The sequence below is a fragment of the Podarcis tiliguerta genome (assembly GCF_965153285.1).
Source record: "Podarcis tiliguerta genome assembly, chromosome: Z".
NCBI lineage: Eukaryota > Metazoa > Chordata > Lepidosauria > Squamata > Lacertidae > Podarcis > Podarcis tiliguerta.
Genome location: NC_139553.1, coordinates 2,390,315 through 2,408,834, shown reverse-complemented (window position 1 = coordinate 2,408,834; position 18,520 = coordinate 2,390,315). Strand labels below are relative to the sequence as shown.

The 18,520-nt window shown below is 50.5% G+C and overlaps 1 protein-coding gene across 16 annotated transcripts in view; it reads left to right on the top strand.

Moving 5' to 3' along the window:
- Positions 1–18,520, top strand: part of DAB2IP (DAB2 interacting protein) — a 312,170-nt gene that overhangs the window by 287,850 nt on the left and 5,800 nt on the right. For 10 of the 16 annotated variants that reach the window (XM_083422918.1, XM_083422916.1, XM_083422917.1 and 7 more), the window contains 3 exons: positions 1,207–1,412; positions 3,841–3,928; positions 5,826–7,249. In XM_083422918.1, the coding sequence (XP_083279044.1) occupies positions 1,207–1,412; positions 3,841–3,928; positions 5,826–5,993 (462 nt within the window). In that variant the 3' untranslated portion in view covers positions 5,994–7,249. Of the gene's footprint in view, positions 1–1,206; positions 1,413–3,840; positions 3,929–5,825; positions 7,250–8,433; positions 12,642–18,520 lie in introns of those variants that run through there. The other 6 variants (XM_083422910.1, XM_083422907.1, XM_083422913.1 and 3 more) reach the window with 2 other exon arrangements.

Here is an 18,520-nt window from a genome sequence, read left to right as displayed (position 1 = left end):
AGCACCTAGGAGCCAGCATGTGTATTTATTTCATAAAATTTGCACCCCATTTGATTGTAAAGAAACAAGCCTCAAGGCGGTTTACGAAAAAGAAAAAAATACCACAATAGTTTAAACAGGAATGCTTTTAGCAGGCGCTGAAAAGAATACAGCGAAGGCACCTGCCTGGTATCAATAGGCAGGGAGTTCCAAAGTGCAGGTGCTGCCACACTAAACAATTGGGTTTTATGTGGCACCTGTAGTGGTGCCAGTACTTCCTGTCAAGGCGGTCAAGTGGGTGCCTTTTGGGGTAAGGCAATCTTGCATGTAAACTAGACTCAAGTTGTTAAAGGCTTTATATACTAACTTCTAACACCTTGGGGACACGTGCGGCGCTGTGGGTTAAACCACAGAGCCTAGGACTTGCTGATCAGAAGGTCGGCGGTTCAAATCCCTGCGACGGGGTGAGCTCCCGTTGCTCGGTCCCTGCTCCTGCCAACCTAGCAGTTTGAAAGGACGTCAGAGTGCAAGTAGATAAATAGGTACCGCTCCGGTGGGAAGGTAAACGGCGTTTCCGTGCACTGCTCTGGTTTGCCAGAAGTGACTTAGTCCTGCTGGCCACATGACCCAGAAGCTGTACACCGGCTCCCTCGGCCAATAAAGCGAGATGAGCGCCGCAACCCCAGAGTCATCCGCCACTGGACCTAATGGTCAGGGGTCCCTTTACCTTTAACACCTTGAACCTGGGCTGGAAGCAGATTTCTTGTAGTCCAGCAACATCTGGAGGAGTGTGGGTTGTGTGCTGCCTCTCCACACCCACCCGCTGTAGACCACTGTCAGAAGAAGTGCCCGAAATCAAAACACACACACACACCTCCCACTATGACTTGCCTTGCTCCTGTCTTCCCCCACACTAAGCTGAAATTCCCTCATTGCAGGGAGCTGGCCTACAGGACACACTAGGCCCCTTCCAATTCCATGATTCCATACGGTTCCTTTTCTCGGAGTCTTTCCAGTGTGCAATACATACACATACCTGTGGACAGGTGGCGTTGCTCCAGTGGTGGCTTGGAGGAGATGGCTGGGCAGAGACAGAAGGGCTTTGAGCGGCTGACCGGGGTGGGTGTGGTTGCTGGCACGGGCCCCGCCATGCTGTGTGGAGCAGGGGAGTCCATGGGTGGCGAGGGTGCTCACAGCCCTTTCTCCTGCATGTTTCCCGCACAACAGCAGTACCAGCAGGACGTGGTGGTCCTGCAGGACAAGCTGCGCATCTCGAACAAGAAGCTGGAGGAGTACGAAGCTCGCTTCAAGTGCCAGGAGGAGAATACTCAGAAGCTGGTGCTGGAGTATCAGGCGCGGCTGGAGGAGAGTGAGGAGCGTCTGCGGCGGCAGCAGGAAGACAAAGAGATCCAGATGAAGGGCATCATCAGCAGGTAGGAGGAGCAGCCTGAGACAGGCTGAGGCAGCCATCTTGGGATGCGCAACCCCGTGGGCAAAGCCATGCTGGTGGCTTCCGGTGAGACCCCCTCCGTTCCGTCATGTATCACCGAAATCTTGCAAGGCCTTCACGAGAGCCCGCTGAAATCTCGCAAGATCTCTTGCACCCTGCGCTTTGTGAGATCACATGCATTCTGTGTGATCCTGCCTAAATCTCGCAAGGTAGTGTGCATGCTCTGTGAGATGCCGCTGAAATTTAGCAAGGTCTCTCTCTCGCGCTCTGCGAGATCTCGCCAAAACCCACCATCGTCATCACTACATTGTGGGCGCTACTGTGCGACCCAGGTAAGGGAAGCAATGGTGGCAGGTGTCTCATCTCAGGCAGTGAAACAGCTCAAGACCCCATCTGGATACACGCAGGAGAAAGGCCCTGAGTGTCGTAGTGAGACTCAGGGGTCAGCAAACTTTTTCAGCAGGGGGCCGGTCCACTGTCCCTCAGACCTTGTAGGGGGCCGGACTATATTTTTTTGGGAGGGGGGGAATGAACACATTCCTATGCTCCACAAATAACCCAGAGATGCATTTTAAATAAAAGGATACATTCTACTCATGTCAAAACACACTGAATCCTGGACGGTCTGCAGGCCGGATTGAGAAGGCGATTGGGCCGGATCCAGCCCCCGGGACTTAGTTTGCCTACCCATGGGTCAGCAACCTAAGGTCCATGGGCCCACGACCTGCCCCCAAACAAAGCTGCACGCTCAGTGAGTCCCTGCGCGCTGCACTAAACCAGCGTGACACGGGGACTCACTTCTGCAGCGCCGGAAATCGCGTCTGCACAGGCACAGGTGCTGGAAATCGTGTCTGCGCAGACGCTGGAAATTGCAGGTGCATGATCCAGCCCACAGAGGGATCTTCACTGGAGTGACCTGGCCCAGGTGAGGTAAACCTTACCGACCCCTGGGTTAGAGTCAGACTAGGCACCTGTGAGGACTTGGTTTTTGCTGTGTTGCAGCACCACAGGTGGTCTGGGAGTGGTCCTGGAGCTTCTGGCGTTCAGGTGACCCAAGGTGGTCAATCAGGTTCTCCCTGGCACTATAAAGCTGCCGATTTGACACCCGGTTCCCTAGTCTAGCCGACACGTTGCTCAAGTGCTGAGGGGGCTTCCCTGGCCTCACGACTGAGCAGCCTACTTGCCCCACCAGCCTTAAACTGGTCATAGCACCACACCTGAGCCAGGGCAGTGTTGTGCTTAGAGTGTCAGACTAGGACCTGGGAGACCAGGGTTCAGATCCCTACTTGGCCATGAACGAAACCAACTAGAGGGTGGCCCTGGGCCACTTGCTACCATCTCTCAGCCTAACTTACCTCACGGGGTTGTTGTGGGGACTAAATAAGGGCAAGAACTAGGTACGCCCCCTAGAGCTCCTTGGAGAAAAAGGTGGGATACAAATGCAATAATTAAACTAAACTAAACTTGTGGAGGAATTCAGTATGGCGCTAAAGCCTTCATTCCATGCGGGCAACCATTTCAGCTTGCCAGACACACTCCCCCCACCGCTCCCTGTGTGCTGTTTGGTGGTTCCTCCTAAACCCCACAACCTCCGCCCCGCCCCCACTGGATCTTCCTCTGAAGGGATTCATGAATTGAATTCCACCCCTTATTTAGAACACCATAACTAAGTTTCTAGTCCATAGGTTTTTAATGCTGGGTGCTACCTTGATAATTCATTTCACTTTTAAATTTGGGGTATAGGCTTTTGAAATAATCCAAGGATGTCTGGAAATAATAATAATAATAATAATAATAATAATAATAATAATAATAATAATATTATTATTATTAATTTATACCCTGCCCATCTGGCTGGGTTTCCCCAGCCACTCTGGGCGGCTTCCAACCAAATATTAAAAACAATACAGCATCAGACATTAAAAACTTCCCTAAACAGGGCCGCCTTCAGTTGTCTTTTAAAAGTAAAATAGTTGTTTGTTGCCTTGACATCTGCTGGGAGGGCGTTCCACAGGGCAGGTGCCACTACCAAGAAGGCCGTCTGCAGGTGCAATGGGGTTCATCAGCCATGGGACAGCCCCCCACCCCCTCCCTCCTGAGTTTGTGATGAAATTCCAGGCTTTCATCCTGATGATCCACAGATTTGTTCAGCCGCTACCGTTGCCCCTTCCCTTCGCCCCCACTTCGAGTGCTCCAGGCTAAGGGCGCTTTTGGCTGGATCCAGCTGCAGCACACTCCAGATGTCCTCAGCCTCCTACCCTTTTGCCCTAAGCAAGTTTCCAACCTTGCTTTGATGGTTTGCTCCAGGCTTGTAGCCACAAATTGGGGTGGGGGTTATAAATTGCCAAAAAAAAAAAACCAGCAAAGGAGGACAGTTAGACTTGAAACTATTGCAAATTTTCCACCAACAGGCTGATGTCAGTGGAGGAGGAGTTGAAAAAGGATCACGCAGAAATGCAGGCAGCTGTGGACTCCAAGCAGAAGATCATAGACGCACAGGTAGGTGCCTGCGAGCAAAGCTCACCTGGAGCAGCCACAGGTCTCCTGCAGCACCTGTCTACCAGGAAGGCACACATTTTGGTCCTATAGCACCAAGCAGCTCCAGAGTTGTCACAACACCTTGCTGGCTACTAGCCAGCAGTGCTTCTGTATATAACTTGCTGGAAGCCACAGGAGGGGACAGTGTTGCTCTTGTGCTTTGGTCCTGCTTGCAGATTTCACATTGGGGCATCTTGACCATTTCCATGCCTGGGTTGCCAGCTTCTCAAACCTGGCCATGCTCCTCTCCTGTTTAGCAGCTGTAAATTTAGCCGGCGACAGGAGAGAGAAATCTTTGCCTGCTCTGTCTCTGCCTGCCAGGCTGTGACCTTACCCGCAGGGGATTGGTGAATGGTTTTGCAGGCAGAGCACTGGGGACGGTGGAGAGAGAGAGTCTATTATCTGAGCAGGCTCTGGGGATTTGTTCAGCTTCTAATTTTGAAGACATGGCCCTCCCTTGCTGCTCTGCGCCATTAGCAGGCAATCAGAGAAACTGCTGGCCTATGCAAAGGCATCGCTTGGCTGGTTCTTTAATTAGTCTCTGGGCACTATTCAATATCGAAAATCAGACAAGTCTCCGGGAGATCTTCATCAGCCTGTTGGCCCAAGGCAAAGGGCTTTGGGCACACTCTGTGCACAGGCAGGTAGAGAAAGTGGCGGGAGCTTGTGGCCTCTTGTCACAGGCATTCTGCTTTTCCTGCTCCCTGGGTGGGAGCCACCCCTGCCCCACCAACATCCACACACCCCAACTCTCTTATACAACGGAGGAGGAAGGAAATAATTATCAAACACACAGCTTGGGGTTGTCCATCAGTTCAAGAATTTTCAGACTCTTAATGGTCTGTGTGATGGAGACTGAGGGCCACTTCACCACCTTTCCAGCATCTCCAGGGGCCATATGCCAGCAGTGGCCCAGTTAGCAAGTATATTCACACACTGAGCTGCCATTATATACACATTGGAGTGTGTACGCACAGGCACACACGGAGGTGGGGTGCAGATCTCTCCCCATCCTGCCTGCTCAGTCTCCTCTTTGCTTCCTCGCTCCCTGCATTATTATTTTTTTAAAACCCCTTTGCATTTGGAGTTCTGTGTGCAGTTCTGGTGGCCTCACCTCAAAAAACTGGGAAAGGTCTGGGAAAGAACAGCAGAAATTATCAAAGGGATGGAGGGAAATACACACACACACACACACACACACAAAATGAGGAAAGGCCGCAGGATTTCGTTTAGAGAAAAATTGAACAAAAGGTGGCATGATAGAAGTGTATAAAATCATATACAGTGGTACCTCTGGTTACGAATGGGATTCGTTCCGGAGGCCCGTTCGCAACCTGAACAGAATGCAACCCACGTCTGCACATGCGCGGGTCGCAATACGCTGCTTCTGCGCATGCACATGATGTCATTTTGCGCATCTGCGCATGCGCGAGCGGCGAAACCCGGAAGTAACCTGTTCCGTTACTTCCGGGTCGCCGCGGGACGCAACCTGAAAATGCGCAACCTGAAGCAAACATGACATGAGGTATGACTGTACTGCATGCAAAAAGCAGAGAGAAGCAAGCTTTTCTCACTGTCTCAAAACATTAGAACTCCTGGGTATCCAATGAAGCTGAGTGGTGGGAGATTCAGGACAGAGAAAAGGAAGGACTCCTCCATGCAATGCAGAGTTAAACCATAGCACTCGCTTCCCTAGGAGGCAGTGAAGGCCACTAACTTGGATGGTTAAAACAACCCCCAGATCTGACTTGGCGAGAGGCAGCTCCCCCTGTTCCAATGCTGGTCTCTTTTTTTCTTTCTCTCTCTCTCTTTCTCCCTCTCTCTCTGTTTTGTTTTCTCTCTCCCCCTTCCGCTGCAGGAAAAGCGCATTGCCTCGCTGGATGCAGCCAATGCACGGCTCATGAGCGCCCTCACCCAGCTGAAAGAGAGGTACAGCTCGCAGACCCGTAACGGGATCTCCCCTACCAACCCAACTAAATTGCAGATTACCGAGAACGGCGAATTCCGAAACAGCAGCAATTGTTAGCCCGGTGGGAGTTGGCGGCTGCTGCTGAGGGAGATTGAGAGGAAAGGAGAGAGGAAGGAGAGGAGAGGAAGGAGGAGGAGGAGGAGAGAAATAGAGGAGGAGAGCCCGGGCAGAGAGAGCAGCGGCGGCGGTGGCGGCAGGAAGGAAGGAAGGGTGAGCCACCACGTTGCAAGGGTGCTTGGTGCTTCCTCCCCGCCCACCGGCCCTCCCTGAGCGGGGGAGGAAAGAGAGAACCCCACAGCCCTCTTTCGCCAAAGACGGGGAGCCCCGACGTCCCCCCAGCCCGAACCCGAGTTCGAGGGACGAGGAGACCATCGACCGTGCGGAGGAGATCATTGCAGGGGGAGAGTCACCGCCCTTTTCTACTTCCTGAAGGACACACCTCAGGAGCCCGCTAGAGGCCGAGGGACAAGCTAGCAGGACTTGTGCGAAAGGTTGCAGGACCAAACCGCCGCCCGCCACTGGCCCAGCTGCGTCGCTGGGGAGCCCTGCCCTGCCGCGCTGGGGTGTTCTCTCTAGCTGCGTCCCGCTGCTGGCCATCGCCCGTTGCCGCCTCTGCTTTGGGATTCGCCCTGGCCTCTCCTCACAGGTGTAGGTCATTCCCCAGGAGGGCAGAGAGGAAGGATGAATGGAAACCCCACTCCAGATTATGCTCCACCTGTAGGAGGAGGCACATGCAGGAATGCCACACAGGCGTCGGAAGGTGTCCTTCAAGCTAGGCCTCCACACAGGGTGGGGTGGGGGACACAGCCATCACAGCGAGCTTGAAAGGAACTCCAGAATGACCTCTGCAGTAGCCAGTGATCAGACTGCTCATAGCTCAGTAGCAGGGCATCTGCTTTGCATGCAGAAGGTTCCCAGGCCAGTCACCCAGTGGCGTCTCCCAAAAGGCTAGGTGATAGATGACCCCAGAGGCCCATTTCTGCATGAGAGTTGCTGCTTAAGGGGGAGAGCATCTTTCTTGCATGCAGAAGGTCCTAAATTCAATCCCAATGGCATCTCCATGTAGCGCCAGGAGACAGCCTCCGCCAGTCAGAACAGGCAGTGTTGAGCAAGGTGGACCAATGGTCTGATTCAGTTTATAGCAGCTTCCTCCATTCCTAAGGCAACATACCTAATATATGTATAAAGTTGCTGGAGAGTGGCTGGGCCATTCGTTTTGGGGGCCCCTCTGCCATGCTGGAGACAAGGCTATGCACCAAACCATAACCTGCCCACAAACACACAATCTCACTCGCCAGCTTGGGTACATTGTCCCTCTCTTGCATACCGCTGGCAAAGTAAATTATCCTTGTAGACAGGGCTAACTTTCTGAGAAACTGCACACTGCAGAAGTTTTCCTCAGCATTGTGGTTTATGCCAGCCTTGACTGCCCAGGCAATGCCCATGTCTGACCCGAGTCTCTGCATGGCTTCAGTTGGCTTGAGGCTTCAGTTGGGCTCCCTTGTGGTCCAGAATCGCTGGACCAAAAACTGGGACACTGGAGCAAAAAGTCTGGGAGGTGGCAGAGATTTGCCTGTCATGCTCCAGATTGTGCCAACTCAGTGAACACTTGTGGTGATTGACTATAGCTAACTGGCAGAGCACACAGGAGGTTCTGGGTAAAGATGGATGGGGAAAGCTAGTTCTTAGCTTAGTGGACAGAGCATCTCCTTTGTATGTTAAGCACATCCCGTTTCAACCCCTGAAAACATTTCTAAGGTTGGGCTGGGAAGGAAACCCTGGAGAGCTGCTGCCAATCAGTGCAGACAGTACTGAACTAGGCTGGCACATGGCCTGACTTGGGCCAAGGCACGTTACAGCATGCTAGAAGGTTGTTGAGATACGGTAGGGCCAGAAGACCAGGAAGCCTTTACCCCTGCCACTAGTTGTTTATAAACAATAAGAGAAACCTGTCTATCAAGACTCCCAAGTCACACAAGTGTGCAGGGCCAAGTGCAATGTAGAATATGTAGAGGCAGATCCGTGCTGCCTGTTTCCCAATCTCTTCATTTGACAAGTGGGGAAATCAAGGCATTAATGATGTGCCATTAATGATGCAAAACGATTCAACAACACCCCATGTTCCTCTTTGCAGATCTGCCAACTTAGGTTAAGGTACCCATTTGCAAGAAGCTCTCTCGGCTACACTTTAGCACCAGGGGTCCTTCACCTGAACCAGGGTGGTGGTTGTACTTCAGATGGGCAGCATTCCCACATACCCCAAACTTGCACGCATGCACGCACACACACATTCTCTCTCTCTCTCTCTCTCTCTCTCTCTTTTCTGGCATAGTTTAGCTTTCTGGAGGTTTGTTAGTGGAAAGGGTTGTGTTGCGTGAAGCCTTTGCTGCTGATGGCATCGCCGCTAAACAGCCGGACGAGGTGGACGATGAAGGGGTGGGGAACCGGCCTCACAGAAGCATGAAGATCGGTAACTGTTATCTCTTTTCTTCCACAGTCTGCGTTAGGAATAAAAACAGTCCAAAAAATAAACCCCAAGCAGTCCAGTTTCTGGAATACTATCCTGTTTTAATGGGGAGTGGAGCAAGGACGGCAGCTTCTGAAAAATGTCTCCCCCTGTCAGGATCGCCATCAGCCCAGGATTAGTGGTTCCTAACTAACCCCTGCCCTCCAGGGAAGGGGTCACAGCAGCATCATGGCAGGGGGCGGGTGCTGTGCTTACTAACCTCCAACCAGCTTGTGGGTTGATTTGCTGGTGCTTAGTCCTGAGGATTCCTCACCGCCTTATCAGCCCGTCCGTCACAGCGGTGGGTGGATCAAAGCGTAGGGGAGCCGAGGAGCCCCTCTTAAAGAGAACGTGTTCCATGCACACACACAGTCTTGGAAGAACTGGGACTTCCTTGAATTCCTCGTGGCTCCAACATGGTTCTGTGCTGCCAGGCACCAAGCCCATAGGTCCAGCACAAACCTTGTACCCAGCCCTCAGAAACGCGGACTGTTACAAGAACGAACTTCTCCCCTCTCCCCGCCCCACAGGAGATGGGGTTTCAAATCTAATTTGAAAACTTGCAGCCCTACTTTACTATGCCCCGTGAGTCCATAAGGGCCTGAACAGTCTGCGGCCTCAGACAATCAGCTTGTTTTGATGCACCCTGATCTCTGCAAGGGGTGCGGGTGAACCACTAGCATAAAACAAGCACCGCTGAATGTGTGAACCTTAAGAATCCCCTGCCTCCTTATACTTGCCCCCCCACCCCGCAAAAAAACAAAACCAAAACCAAAAACATGCCACCAAGTCACCTGTACAGATGGGGAAAAGATTTAATAGATCAGGGCACTGTCTGAGTTCATGTCCCGGAATGAGATCTGTCCAAATATAATGAGTCCTGTGGAAGGTATTGCAAGGTTCTCAGTATAAGATTTTAAATGCAGGACGTGCCACCCCTGGCAGGAACCCCTCTTTGCAAGAGACTTTTTGTGGGGGCAGGGGGTGGGGTTTGTAAACATTTTGAATGTGCACCTTTTAAAATGCCAGGGAGGAGTTCTAGTGGGGAGTGGTCCCTTAGGCACTTTTGGAGCAGCTACTTCCCCCCGCCCATGGCCCACCACTGTTGGTTTAGGTTTGCAGGGTGGGGGTCTTTCGCGGAGGAGAGGCCCTGTTGCCTGGGCACCTCTAGTACCCAAATCTTCCAGTTCTGCGCTTGCACACAGAGGTCAATACGTCCGTTGGTGTATGCCCATGGTAGCTTAACCTCTCCTGCGCTCTTCCTGGCACTCCCCTTTGACACAGCTCTTGTGCTCAATGGAGATGTTACTTGCTCCTTCTCCGAAGTCATTTTAACAGGTTTGGTTTTCCTGCAGAAGAGGAAGCTGGTCCTTGGGGGGGTTGGTTCTTCCCAGCAGTTTGCAGTCATCCCCGCCCCCCCAGGCCCGAGAAGAAAGGCCCAGAGCGCCTTAGCAAGCAGATCTCAAACTCCATGCAACCTCTCTCTTGGGGCTTTCCACTGGCGGCTCCTGTTGTCCTTCCTAAAGCTGTGCAAAAGGCACAAGGGGCAGCAGCTTGCCACCGGCCAAACACTCTTCCGCCGCTCCCCCTGCCCTGCTCGGTTTAATTTCTGCCCCCCCCCAACGGTGTGCGTCCACCGTGCAGAAAAGAAACATGGCCCTGGAGCCTTTCTTCCTCGTTCTCGAGCTTTCTGCTGTAAGAACTTGTTATATAATGCAAACAATCTGTAAGTCTTTTTTATTATTATTATTAATATTATTATTATTATTATTGATGATGATGATGATAATACACAGATCTTTATGACTAGAAATCGTACAGGTTCTCTTTTGTAAGCCAACGAAGATGTTCTCGAGTGTGTGATTGTAAAATGTGCCATTTTTGCCTAACGACTGTACAAAGCAATTTTCAGTTCCAATTGGTGTGGCTGCTTTGGCCAAGATCTGCAGTCTGCTGTTACTGGCTACGTACACAGTGGTGTGGAAATGGGGCTCACACAGCTACCAAGTTCAGATTGCCATTGTAGCTCTTAATGGGCGGTAGAACCCCGGCTCCTAGTTTTGCCATCAGTGGTTGGCTTTGGAATCCACTGGATCTTGGGAGTGTGGGGAGGGGAAATGAGATTCCTTGTTCCAATCCAGCCTCCAATTCCAGATTGCAAGAGATCAAGGGGGTTTCCGAGCAGGGCCTAATCTGCAGATGAATCATTGAGGTATGGCACCATTTATTTATTTATTTGTTTTATTTACCTAATTATTTAATTAATTATTGGCCCGCCAAGTCCTCCGAAAGGGGAAATCTGGATTAAATGGGAGAAAAATGCAGGATCTTGTTTCAATGCCGTTTTATGTCCTCTATGAGTAGTGCCAAAAAGAGGGGAGTGTCACCCTTTTCCTGCACTTGTCCCATAATAAACATCCATCTGGGCTAAGCAAGCTCAGTGGAGACATGGATGGCTTGGAAGAGGCAAGGAACAAACAGGAGCCACACACAAGTTGGCCTCATCTTTTCCTTTTGCCCTGGGGATTGTGGCAGGTGGTTTGATAAGGGAGAGCAAGCAAACCCAGTGGTCACATGCAAAAAAAACAAAACTCCCACCGTGAAATAATATATCCTAGATCTTCGCGTATTTTGATCAGGAGCCACTCCTGGTGTAAATCTGGTGTGTGGTGCAATGCACCTTTCAGTGTGGATTCTCATAATCTGCTTTTACCCACACACAAGCCCTGCTTCAAAGCCTTGACTTGCAGATGGATCAGGTCGTCTCTGTAGCTTCAATGGAATTTGGTGGAGATGCCAGATATTCCGCAATGTGCGTGCACACACACACACACACACACACCATAAATTGGGTACTACAGTTAACAGGCAGGAGGTTGCATTTGTGTAAAAAAACAACAACCAAAAACCACACCAAACAAAAAATCATGACAGTAGAAAGAGTCTGATCTGGTTGAGTGCCACTATGTACAACCCAGCTCACAAGCACATTGCCTGATTTGTTTCAAGGGGAAGGGACAGCTGCACACTGGAAAAGGGAACTGGACAGAGATGTATCTCACCTGCTCGGGAACAAGCGGAAAGCCCACAGGTGCCAGGGGGCTTGTCTGTTTCTGGCTGATTTCCATGGGGGCAGCAGGAAATAGTGCCCATCAGCCACTTTATCCAGCTTCACAGGCAGCCTCAACTACTCTCTACCTGCTCCACCAAACTGCAAAATCCAGCTGGCGAAAGCAGCTAATCCAGCAGAACTGTTGTGTGTTTGTCATTGAAACATGGTTAGTCTGCCCCTGCTGCCCTGTTGCAAAAAAAAACCCCCAAGCTATTCCACAGGCGAGAACCACCCATGGCCAGAGTGCAGGAGGAAACAACAGAATGGTTTGGGTTTAAGATTCCCCAGCAAGCCGGTCCTTAACCTGCACAGTTTAGTCCAGTTTAGGCCGAGTTCAGAAAAGTGGTGAGTTCTCTTGTCATATGAGCTGCTTGGAAGGACTCTGCCCCCACATGCTTCCAGTTGAATAGTCCCTGGGCAGGCATCCCAGAACTGAAAGCCCTCTAATTGGAGTCAAAATGGGAAGGTGTTCTTGATTAGCTAAAAAAGGGGAAGAACCAAAAGGGCAAGCCTTTAAATTATTGCACATACATGTTCAGAACCCAATGCAAGGAAGATGGACTGAGCAGTCTTACACAGCAACTCCAGAACAAACCCTTCCAGGTCTGTGTGAGCTGTAAGCATTCTGTGTTTTGACACCCAATATTCACAAGTCTCCGTGTCCACCTGTTTAGGTTGGTTCCCCCTGCGACCGCTGCCCTTTCATTTCTGCATCACTGTGTCTGAAAATATACCCCTCTCTCAAATTATCTCTGTATATCTGCTTAGGTTAATCCTAGTTCCTATCAAAAAGCAGTTAAAATGATGTTTTATACCCTCTTACAAAGGAAACAAAGCAAATAATAATAAAATTTTTGTAAGTATGTTTTTTTTTAAAAAAAAGAAAGTATTGATGCTGATAATATGAAACGCAAGGAGCCAGGGTGGCCAAATCTCTTTCATGCTCTTTTAAAAAGAACCACCACCGTGTAATAATGTACAGAGAACGTAGTTGGTGTCGGGGGAGGGGGGATAATGAATTGATTTGAGTGTGCAATTTATGTACATTTGCAATTAGAAAATATTAAAGATTTATTTAGCTATTTTATCCAAGATTCTCTCTGTGGGGTGCTTTTTCACGCCAAAGTCAGCTGCAGGGATGAGGGATTGGCCTTTGGCCCATGATTTTTTGGGCCTTCTCTGTCACGCAGGGAGTTGGTCAGGGACTATTGGGAAGTGGCTGGTTTAAGAACTCCCACACCCCAATCTTGAGGGGTCAAAAGCACACAAGTCTATGGGGCAACCACTTCTGGAGTAGTGCTGTGCCCTGTTCTGGTTGCCTCACCTTGAAAAGGATGGTTCAGAAAAAGGCAACAGAAATAAACAGAACTGAGCAACTCCCCTGTGAGGAAAAGGGGCAGTGCTGGAGACTTTTCTATTTAGAGAAAAAGCAGGTAAGAGGCAACAGGACAGAAGTTTCTATAACTATGCATGCCATGGAAAAAGAGGAGAGAGAAAAGCTTGTCTCCCTCACAATACTAGAACTCAATGAAGCATAGTGTGTAGTGTTGGAAGATTCAAGACAGATGAAAGTTTTTCTTCCCTTGGTGCAGTTAAATTATGGAGCTCCCTCACCTAGGAGGCAGTGATGAACACCACCTGGATGGCTTTAAAAGAGAATTGGACTACAGTGGTACCTCGGGTTACATATGCTTCAGATTACAGACTCCGCTAACCCAGAAATTGTACCTCAGGTTAAGAACTTTACCTCAGGATGAGAACAGAAATCATGCGGCAGCAGCGGGAGGCCCCATTAGCTAAAGTGGTACCTCAGGTTAAGAACAGTTTCAGGTTAAGAACGGACCTCAGGAACGAATTGAGTACTTAACCCGAGGTACCACTGTAATTCATGGAGGAAGAAAAGGCTGTCAGTGACTACTATCTACACCGGCTCTGCATTGCCTCCACAGTTGGAGGTGGCAATTTTTCCAAATGCCAGTTGCCGGAAACCATGGGAGAACCCTGATTATTTTATTATTTAGCTCTTAATATCTAAGCAGTGTACAAAAAACTGAAACGGCAACAGACAACTTAAAGTATTACTAAAATACACAATATATATAAATCAATACCAATTCATTTTCCTTCTGACACACCCCCTCAGCCTCCAGGTTCTCACTCTTCAACGTTCTGTGAAACAGTGAGCTTCACCATAGTTTTTCACTCTAGACATGCTTCTTGTGGGCAGCCCCAAGGCGGACGGTGCTTCCTCAAGCTGCCCATGGCTGTATCCCATTCAGCTGCACTCCCCACAGCCAGTTCTAGGTGCAGTTCTCATGTACTCGTGTTCTGCTTGCAAGTTTCCCAATAGAGTATAGTTACCAGATTTTTTTCCAGTGAATCTGGGGACACTTTTTTATTTTATTTTATTTAAGCAGCAAAGAGTCAGTAGTGGGGATGGTGAGGCAAAAGACCCTGGGCCCAGGCACACATGCATATTGTATAAAGGTGCAGAGCCTTTCTTTCACACCCTGTGAAACATAAATACACAGTTTTTTAAAAAACTGGGTGATGGCTGCCCACCTGCGACTCCTGAACCTCTCCCGATCAGTCAAAACAAAGAGGAAAGGGGGCAGGAGATTGGGGTTTTTAAAAACTGGGCAACTGTGCTCTGCCTGCCCGTGACTTCTGAGCCTCCCCCAATCTCCTGCCCCCTTCGCCCTTTGTTTTGACTGGCTGGGGGAGGCTCGGGAGTCTCAGGCGGGCGGCCGTCACCCAGTTTTTTTAAAAGCTGTGCATTTATGTTTCACAGGGTGCAAAAGAAGGTCTTTGCACCTTGCCTGACAGAGAAACCACGAGCCTTGCGCCCCACCTAGGAAATGGCTGCCCACCCGCAACTCCCGAGCCTCCCCCAATCTGTCAAAACAAAGGGGGGGGGAGGGCAGGAGATCTGTACTGCCGGATGTCCCCAGTTCCCCATCGGCAGTGGCGGTGGTAGCGAGCAGCTCCTGAAGCCAGCTAGAACCAATTGTGCTACCAGGCTGGCTCTGGGCTGCTGAGGCTGCCGCTGCCACGTTTCCCGGGAACAGATTAGCAAATCTGGGGACATTCCGGAGACGGAATTTGTCCAGGGACAGATTTGCAAATCTGGGGACTGTCCCCGGGACCCAGGGACGTCTGGTAACCCTACAATAGAGGCATCTGGTTGGCATTTGTGAGAACCGGATGCTGGACTGTATGGGCAAGTGGCCCAATCCAGCAGGCTCTTCTTACATACAGGGGTACCTTCATTCACATATCAACACTGAACACAAGTAGATGCTGCCTCTATATATTATTTGTTCAAGCTGTGGATATATTGCTTAGTTGCTGACGTTCCTAAGCATGTTTGTAAGAATGTCCGTTCTGTCTAGTGCAGCTAGAAAAACCCATCCCATGGAGTTGGAAATGCATGGATGGTGGAAAAGGCAGGGCTTCGGAGCAAGCAAACAGGATTCCTACGGAAATCTTGTAACTTTTTGTACCTCAAATATTCTGGGAGCGTTTGTGCCACTTTTCTTGCGACACAGTCCCTCCAGACAGCAATTGTGCAGCAACATCAGGGAAGCATCACGAAACAACCTACAACGCCGAATGATACACCGACAGCCCGGTATGAATGCGCCACTGATGTGCTATTACTGTGTCAATGGCATGGTGCCAAATACATCCATACACAAAATGGGGGCATTTCCCTCCCTCCTCCACCACCTTGACCTTGCATAGGAAGGGGACGGGCAGAGTGGAGGGGGAGTGGTTATCAGGTATCCACAACAACTAACAGAAGGGAAACAAATACGAGCTGAGGACAAATTGTGGCTTACAGTCCATGCCATGTGCACAGGAGAGCTACACAATTTAAACTTGTGGTTTCTAGGTTTTGCTTTTATGTCAAAACGGAGCACAGCAACCAAGTTTCTAGTTCTTAACCCTGAAAAGGTTTCAGGAAAGCCCAGGTGAAGCCTCCCAAAGCAAAGGGGGGGGGGCTCAAAGGATGGGTGGCCAAGAGGCAAAGTATTCGGACCCCTGAGAATCTTAACAGCCCCTTCACATGGCTGGGAGTGAGCCAAACCATATGCATTTGCAGGAGAAGGATGTTTCAGCGTGATTTCTGACAGTCAAGACACAGCAGCTGCACAGTGGGAAGCAGCAGCAGCAGCCTACTTGATCATAGGACAGTAAAGTTGGAAGAGACCTTGAGGGTCATCTAGTCCAACCCCCTGCAGTGCGAGAATTACAGCTAAAGCATCCCTGACAGACAGCTATTGAACATCTGCTTTAAAACAGCTGCAATCAAATTTGCAGTCGTTCATACAGCTGTGACTCCTGCACAGCAGGGGGTTGGGCTAGATGACCCTTCAGGGGATTCCTTCCAGCTCTGCAACTCTGTTATTCTACAGGTTATAGCAGGGGTCAGCAAACTTACCGCGCCTCGGGCCGGTGTTTCCAGTGCCAATCACGCGGCGGGCCAGAGGGCGGGGATCGCGTGCCCATACGCATGCGCACATGCTATTTCTGGCTCACTTCCGGGTCAGAGGAGCACCGGAAATAGCTTGTGCACATGTGCACAGGCCTCCTCCGACCCAGATGTGCACCTGAAATAACGCTTGTACACAATGCTTGCGCATGTGGCCAAGCTATTTTCGGTGCTCCTCCGACCTGGAAGTGGGCAGCTGTGCAGCACAGTGTCCGTAAGAGCGGGCAGTGGCAGTGGGTGGTGGGGGTCGCCACAGGCCGGATAAACGAGTCCCTTATCCGGCCCACAGGTCTTAGTTTGGGGACCCCTAGGTTATAGCACTCAGCTCCTGACACAACAGAAGTGGTGCTCCCCAGGACTGGAGGGCAAAGGGGCTGCCGCCTTTGGTGGAAATCCTTGCCTTTGGAGCAGAACTCATGTGCCTACAGCCAAGCAATGAAGAAGAGAGAGAGGAACTTGTCTGCGAGTAACCCCAAATGGTGGCTGGCGTTAGCCACAGGAACTACACACCAGTGCCAACCAAGCCGTCTGCTCCTCTCTTGGCACTGGCTCTGCATGGCTTCCTGGGCCCAGCAAGTCAACGTCTTCCTAGCTGCCAGTGGCTTGGCTTGTTTTGATGTCAGCAGCCTGACTCCTGCAACCCTACAAGGAGCTAATTATGTCACTCGTAATGAGGCACAGGTGCTAATTCTTCCCAGCGTCTAATGAACCTCCTCCAAGTTTGCCTGCGACTCCCTAAAATGTTGGCAAGGGCACTTGGGTTGGGAGAGGAAGTGAGGCCCATGTGGAGCACTAGGAGACTTCTGTTTTTGCCCTCTCTCCCAGAGGGGTCAGCCCCTCTTGCGCTGGGGTTCTGCTTGCAGAAACCAGAACATTAGAAACAAAAGGAGTAAAATAGGACCAGCCACAAAATGTTTCTCCAGGGGGCATTCTCCTGTTCCAGGTCCAAGGGATGCTATTCCATTCCCTCTTCCACACCTGTCTCTTCTCTCTCACCCGGTACCCCAGGTCCATGATGATCCATTTTTCTTGTGTGCGTGGGAGGGGCATCATTTTGGCTGAATCAGAATGGCGCTGGGAGAACAAGTTTGCTGTTCGTATGTATGGTTTGTGGCGCAGCTTGGGAACCTATATCCCTTTATATACTTTTGGACTTAAAGCCAGCACAGTGGCTAGAGTGCCAGACGATGACCTGCATTCAGATTCCCATTCAGACCTGAAGCTCCCACTGGGTGACCTCTCAGCCTAACCTACCTCACAGGGATGTTGTGGGGATTAAATGAGGAGGGGGAGAACCATCTCACCTTGATCTCCTTGGTGGAAAAAGCAGGATAGAATCGCAATAAATAAGTACTGTATTTTTCGCTTTATAAGACGCACTTTTCCCCTCCTAAAAAGTAAGGGGAAATGTATGTGTGTTGTATGGAGCAAATGCAGGCAGGAGGCTCTGCACAGCGCTCCCTTTAAAGAGTCAAGTGGAGCATGTGTGCAGCTCTTGGGGGCTTTTCCCCGAAGAGGGAGAAGGGCTGCCCTTCTCCCTCCTCGGGGAAAAGCCCCCAAGAGCCACACGCACACACTCCCCGTGCTCTTTAAAGCGAGCACAGCTCTTGGGGGAGCCCGGGAGAGGCTGAACACAGCTATCCCATAAGCCAGGACAGCAAGCTGCGCAGCGATCCCTCTTGCTGTCCTGGCTTCTGGGATTCAGAATATTTTTTTTCTTGTTTTCCTCTTCCAAAAACTAGGTGTGTCTTATGGTCTAGTGCGTCTTATCGAGTGAAACATATGGGAAGCACGTTCTCACAATCTCCAGCCAACATGGCCAATGGTCAAGCAAGATGAGAGTTGTAGTCGAGCAACATAGGGAAGGCTGTAAAAAACCAATGTGGGAGGCAGCAGTTACAAGTTATGAGTCTCAGCAGCCACAAGCAGGCGCTGTGATTCTCCACCACACGGGTCAGCAACCTTTTTCAGCTGTGGGCCGGTCCACTGTCTCTCAGACCATGTGTTGGGCCAGACTACATTTGGGGGAGGTGGATGAACGAATTCCTACGCCCCACAAATAACCCAGAGATGCATTTTAAATAAAAGCACACATTCTACTCATGCAAAAACACCAGGCAGGCCCCACAAATAACCCAGAGGTGAATTTTAAATAAAAAGACACATTCTACTCATGTAAAAACACACTGATTCCTGAACCATCCACCCGGCCAGATTGAGAAGGCAACTGGGCCACATCCAGCCCATGGGCCTTAGGTTGCCTACCCCTGCCTCAGCAGCTTGACTTCACCCCTGGAGGCGCCCTCTTTTGGCTCTCAAGACAGACAACAGATGTAAGGGTGGGAATAGCCAGGCTGATGGTGAGTGCCTCTCGCTCCAGGAACTGCTATCTTCAGATGTGGTCCTTTCTTTCAAATCTTCATGAGAGCCAGAAACTGTAAACAGCTCTTTCTCCCACTAGGAACGCTAAA